Raw genomic sequence first — 5,601 nt, 5'->3', positions numbered from 1 at the left:
CCTAGTTAGACCTAGCTGACTTCTTTTAGCCTGCTAGCGACTAACAAATCAACTGGTGGTGTCTTGATTCGGACTCCCAGCTATGGCTAGCCGACCTGGACACACTAGTTATTCAAGTGTATCTCTTCAATACTTAAGGCACTATTTTCAGCATTTAACTATTAAGTGTTATATTTAATCATCTTTTCTTTGTTCTACTATCACTCCCACAACGATAACTCCTCTTCGTTTTCATTCAGTGGCTTTAATTGTTGTCATAAGGTTCGCTTCAGGGGAACTCAGTTCTCTCTAAACATCTCTACAAAAAGACCACTCGTATAGTTTAAAGTTTTTGAGCCCTATTTGACTCTTGTCTGTTTCCCCAATCAGTTGCTTCCCTTGCAACTGGCAACTGGCTTCAACTACGCATCTGAACTTATTCAGACAGTTTGTGACCAAATCAAAAACCGGTATTTCCAGTAATAGAAACTGATCCATTACCCAAAAGTTTTCCAAGCCTCCTGGTGCATTTCTTAAGAGGCTACCTAGTGCAACAATCATGGAACTGGATGCAGGAATTTTTTTTTCTTTATATCAGCTGCTTCAGTTTATGACTAAGGATTTTTCAGAACAAGTTTGATAACTTCACTGCGTTCAGACTCATTATTAGATTAGTCTTTACTTTTTCACCTAATTAGGAGGAAAAAAGGTCATTGTACTGGAGCTTTAAAAGTTTCACTCTGCATAAGGATAAGGACACCTACAGTATTGTATTGTCCCAAGCAACATATGTTATGTTTGTTTTTTGGTGTTGCAGCTGTCACTGGCTAATTTTCCCCTGGTGGTCTGTAAGGTGAAAAAATGTTTCTTAAGCTTCCGATTAAGTGTTTAAAATGGTTAGAAGAAAAGATATGTAAAGTAACATTGTTGATTTTGCAGCTGTTGTATATTTATATATTCACAAGAAACGAGAAGAAGTTATAGGAAAAGAAGGAAAACTTTATTATCGTTAATAAAAATCTCGCTTATTCAAGACAGATTTAATTTGCATCCTTGTCATGAAATACCGGTCATTCAATGAATATTTCCACAAGACTAAGCCTTCTTTTAACTTCCATCAGCATAACAGGCAGTCATTATTATTGATGGCTTGACAGGCACTAAATATCAGCAAAAGGTAAACTGGCAGTTATCTGAAGTGCAGTATTTACTACAATGATGTGTTTGTGAGATGAATGATAATTAGAGGCAGCACTGGAAGCCCCACAGAAAGCAGTGGACGGAAGAATGGAAAGTTTAAAAGAGATGCGCACAGAAGGAGAGGACACTTACCCCTTAACTCGAAACTATGTGGTCTGTAATTGAAAGGATAGTGAGCAAATCAGCTCTCAATCCCAGTATCTTCTGTCAAAAGAAGCCACATTACAAAGGCTCCTACAGTTCACTCATGCTCACTTCTTCAGTGCCTTTATAACGAGGCTGTCCTACTCTAATACACATTGGAGCTGTGAAAACAAAGCTCTTATAATTAGATATCGCCAACCCTCATACGATTAAGGTGTGAATGCACCCACATAAGCGCGCCATCACAGAAGTTCTTACCCCCTCCAAGGTAGAAAAAAAAAGTTGCTTTTCTAAATCTTTTTTTAAACCCTCCAATGGACTACTTGCACTAACACTTCCGCGTTCTATGTAGTCCTGCCCCAGTGCTTCCGGTGCGGTTAAACCATGGCGACGTTCTACACTCGCTGCCTACAAGAGCTCCCAAAATTGAACATCACCGATGTTCATCGGATTTGCAGAGTGACGACTACCCCCGCCAGCAAATTAGATAAAGGATTTAAGTTATATGCTGCATCATATATACACAACTACGAAGGTAAGAAAACGTAAATTAACCGACAAAGAAACGCTAGCTAACGTCAAATGCAAACACTACGTTACTCCGCTATGTCCTTCATTTGATGTCAGTTCTCTACATTACATGTTTTCTTAAACGGTGTTTTATGTCGTCCTAAACTATAGTTGAGGTTTTCTTAACTAATGTCACTTTTGTAGTTAGACACTGTTATAATGGCGTTAGGTAGTTGGCTAACTATGGAGGTAGTTAACTACCTAATGCTACTCTTGCTAAGTGTAAAATATATATGTTTAAGACATGCTGAAATGAGTAATACAGAAATAATGCTAATGGTACTTGTATCTTTATTCAGTGTCCAATAAAGACAGGTTGTCAGGGGAGGTCGGTGTGAGAGCCCTGTGCTACAGGTCAATGAGGAAGAGTGAGGCACCACACAGACTAAGTGTAGGCAGGAAGCTGTGTAAAGTTGTTAATCCCCGTTCAGTGGGGTTCAGTTCATTTAAGCATTAGTTAAGTTCATTCCTAAAGGCCCATCAACTTGAATGTTTTCCTTGTCTCCCTGCTTTATCACTCCTAATTTGACTAGTCAGATAGTTAAATCAACGTGTGTTTGGGTGATCAGAAACATTTGACAACAAGTTAATACTGCAAATATACACAATCTAAGTTATTACAGTTATCAAGCATGGTTAAGTTGTTTTAATAGGGAGAGAAGGAAACACTAAGCATTCAGGAGGGTGCGTAACCATAACACTGAACTATGTTCCTGTTCGGCTCTTCCATGAAGATGTTACATTTTTAATTTTCGTTCTTTCTTCTTAGATTAAGCTTCTGGATTCATCGCCGGTGATACTGACACATAGCCAGTGCTCCTGTGTGGCAGGCGCTGTTATGTGCAATCACACAGTGGCACTGCTCTTCCAAACAGCACACTACTCACAACTCAGAGTGCCGGTTGTCCCCCCTGTGCATAGCTGCACGGAATCTGAACAGCAATGGCACAAGCCACGGACAGTGGTAATTTAAATGAGGTTAAAGTTTTTGAATTAGTCCATGTTTACATATGAACAGCAACACCATCCATAGTAAATGTGTCTTCTGTTAGGGTGTGAAGCCAGGACCCATCAACTCCATGATCTTCACTAAGCCGGTACCAAATAGGATGGCCCAGACTGGAGTACGGTAATTACATTTGTAAAATTTGGTTTCACGTGTTACAAATGTATGTTGCTATTTTTTTCATACATACATGTGTCAGAATAGGTATTAATTTACATACAACATTACACTTTCTGAAGACGGCTAACTCAGTCATGTACATATACATCCCAGTCTCTAACTTATGCACCACTGTTTTACACCTTTTAGTTTTTAGTTTAGTTGTTGTTCAGTATAACAACCTTCTTCCTTACATTATTGTCATTGATGTTTTCTTTAGGAGTGGCTTCTACAGAGGCATGGTGGGTCCGTTACCAGATCCCTGCTTGTTCAGAATAACGGAGGCATATGCAAAATTTAATATTGAGGACAGGCCACTTGTGACCACAATGAACATGAGACCTGACAAGCCCCTTGTGGAAAGTGCCTTTGGGCTGGTGCAGGAGGGCAGTGTTCTGTCATATCAGCAGCCGGTTTTGACAACCCGGTACATCACACTACACCGCGATGCACCACCAACACCGCACTTGCCTCTGGAGGGGTATGACATCTTGCCATCAGATTGTGTGTTTGTGTGCTCAGAAGAAGAGCTTCTGCATCTGAAAAGCTTGTCTGTAACTCTGGAAATGGCTCACAAAATAGAGGAAGCTACACGTGAGCAAAGCTCTTCGTCTGAGTGGCATCAGCTCCGCAGGCCCAGAGTGACTGCCTCTAGGTTTCGGGAGGTGTGTCACGTCAGAGGCCAGAGCTCGGCCGAGTCACTAGCAGAGCGTATATTGAAGGGAACAAGGCAGACAGCAGACATGAGGAGAGGAACTGAGATGGAGCCTGCAATAGCAGCAGAGTATAGTAGGCTAATGAATGTTAACTACTCACCCTGTGGTCTGGTCATTCACCCCATTGCTTGCTGCATCTCCTGATGGTGTTGTTTTTGACCCCAATGAATACCCCCAGTTTGGCTTCGTCGAATTCAAATGTCCCAATGTACAAAACTTTATTGACTGCAAATATGTGCAGATGGAATGTGGTACCCCTAAACTAAAAAAGAGCCACGCATATTACTGGCAAGTGCAAGGACAACTGCTCATCAGTGGGATGCAGTGGTGTGACTTTGTTGTGTGGGCACAAGAGGACTACCTAGTGCAAAGAATATACATGGATACAGATGTGCACAATGCAATCAGAGAAAAGGCAGACTATTTCTTTTTTTACATATATATGCCAAGATACCTTTGTTTGAAAAAATGAACAGTGAAAACATAGCAAAAAGAAAAACAGATCCTTCAGGCTGGCTGGAACAAAATAACTGATGTTTTATTTTCAATATATTTCATGAATTCTTTTGTTGTTACATGTTACCTTTATGTGACATCAATAAACTGTTATTTAAGCAATGGCATCAATTTAATTTTTAAAAACACACATTAAAACGTTGAATTTGTGCAGAACTTATTTACATGGTAAGTATTTAAAACTCCATGCCTAGCATACTGATATACATTTAGACAATAACACAACTGAACTGTAGAAAATGACAAATGGTATTTTTGATGTTCCAAAAGCTCAATGTCACTTATGATTTTAAAACGATTTAGTGATTTACTTTATAATTTTGATAAACAGTTTTGTTGAATCTGAATAGTAATATAGTAATATAATTAAACAGTATTATTAACATTAAACATTTGCAATGAATTTGAATTATCAATAACTGAAACTCAACTATCAGCACCAGTTCTGTAATCAAGTATTGTCAGCTGAGAAGGAAGAAATGCAACTGTAGTGGCCTCAGCTGCAGGTCATTTTCCATAAGTTACTGGCACTGGTGTCTTGGGAAAAATCCATCTTGTCTCACTTAACCCATTTTTTAACTAATGCTGTGTTCTGGTAATTTGACAGCATACATGCCACTGCAAACAGTTGGTTGATATTATAAACATGTGACATGGTAATGATGCTATCAAAAAGTTTGTTCTGTTTGATCCTCCTAATGACTCGCTCCACATGTACCCTGAGTCTGGCTATGGCCTGCGTCTCCTTAACCTGGTATGCTGGCATCTGCTTCTGCTTAGATAGAAAAGGTGGGCAGTACACTTTGCATTTACAACAATCAGTGATTAGGAAGCCCTTATCTACCATCACTGCCATGTCTTCAGTCAACTTCTCAGCAATGCCTGATTGTTTGAATAGTTCCTTGTCACTAACCGAACCAGCATACAGATTAGAGATGAAAAGTAAATATCTATTTTGTTTTCATTAAGACTGGAAAAACTTTCAAAATTTAACTGATGGTGACCTTGGTATATTTTAAACAGTTAGCTTGAATAGAACTTAGGTGTACCTGGTATAGAATCGGATGTCAGTGTCGGAGCCAGCAAAACGCTGTAACCCAAATTCTCGCTGGACACGTAACTCCTGTATTTCCTTCCTCAGAGTCTCCACGTCTTTGGACAGGTCTTCTGCAGCTGATGCAGATATGTCCAATGCAGACGGCTCAGGGACTGAGCAGTAGTCATGATCTCTTGTAAGACTTTGCTCTTCTTGATCGTCAGGAGGAACTAGTTCAGGGCGTCACTCCGTTCTCTCCCAAACACTACGCCGCG

The 5,601-nt window shown here is 39.9% G+C and overlaps 1 protein-coding gene across 2 annotated transcripts; it reads left to right on the top strand.

Moving 5' to 3' along the window:
* Positions 1–1,643: 1,643 nt before the first annotated feature.
* On the top strand, positions 1,644–4,689 carry LOC146666373 (uncharacterized). 2 transcript variants are annotated; one of them, XM_085414372.1, is made up of 5 exons: positions 1,644–1,858; positions 2,193–2,284; positions 2,663–2,857; positions 2,946–3,022; positions 3,279–4,689. In XM_085414372.1, exons 1-5 carry the CDS (start codon positions 1,708–1,710, stop codon positions 3,916–3,918), a joined length of 1,155 nt encoding a protein of 384 aa, XP_085270498.1. In that variant the 5' UTR covers positions 1,644–1,707; the 3' UTR covers positions 3,919–4,689. The 2 variants fall into 2 exon arrangements, with proteins under 2 accessions (XP_085270498.1, XP_085270497.1); XM_085414371.1 differs by lacking the exon at positions 2,193–2,284 and having other exon boundaries at positions 1,700–1,858; positions 3,279–4,685.
* The last annotated feature ends 912 nt before the right edge of the window (positions 4,690–5,601 follow it).

This window comes from Rhamphochromis longiceps, linkage group LG7, assembly GCF_057381845.1.
Source record: "Rhamphochromis longiceps isolate RC_006_pf linkage group LG7, R_longiceps_female_GT1.1, whole genome shotgun sequence".
Classification (NCBI taxonomy): Eukaryota; Metazoa; Chordata; class Actinopteri; order Cichliformes; family Cichlidae; genus Rhamphochromis; species Rhamphochromis longiceps.
The sequence above is the reverse complement of the archived record's forward strand: the minus strand, read 5'-3'. Positions and strand labels throughout refer to the sequence as shown.

Coding starts and splice junctions, on each gene's coding strand:
- LOC146666373 (XM_085414372.1), top strand. CDS start 1,708: ATGGCGACGTTCTACACTCGCTGCCTACAAGAGCTCCCAAAATTGAAC. Junction 2,285..2,662: donor AGGCACCACACAGACTAAGT/GTAGGCAGGAAG, acceptor CTTTCTTCTTAG/ATTAAGCTTCTGGATTCATC. Junction 2,858..2,945: donor GGCACAAGCCACGGACAGTG/GTAATTTAAATG, acceptor GTCTTCTGTTAG/GGTGTGAAGCCAGGACCCAT.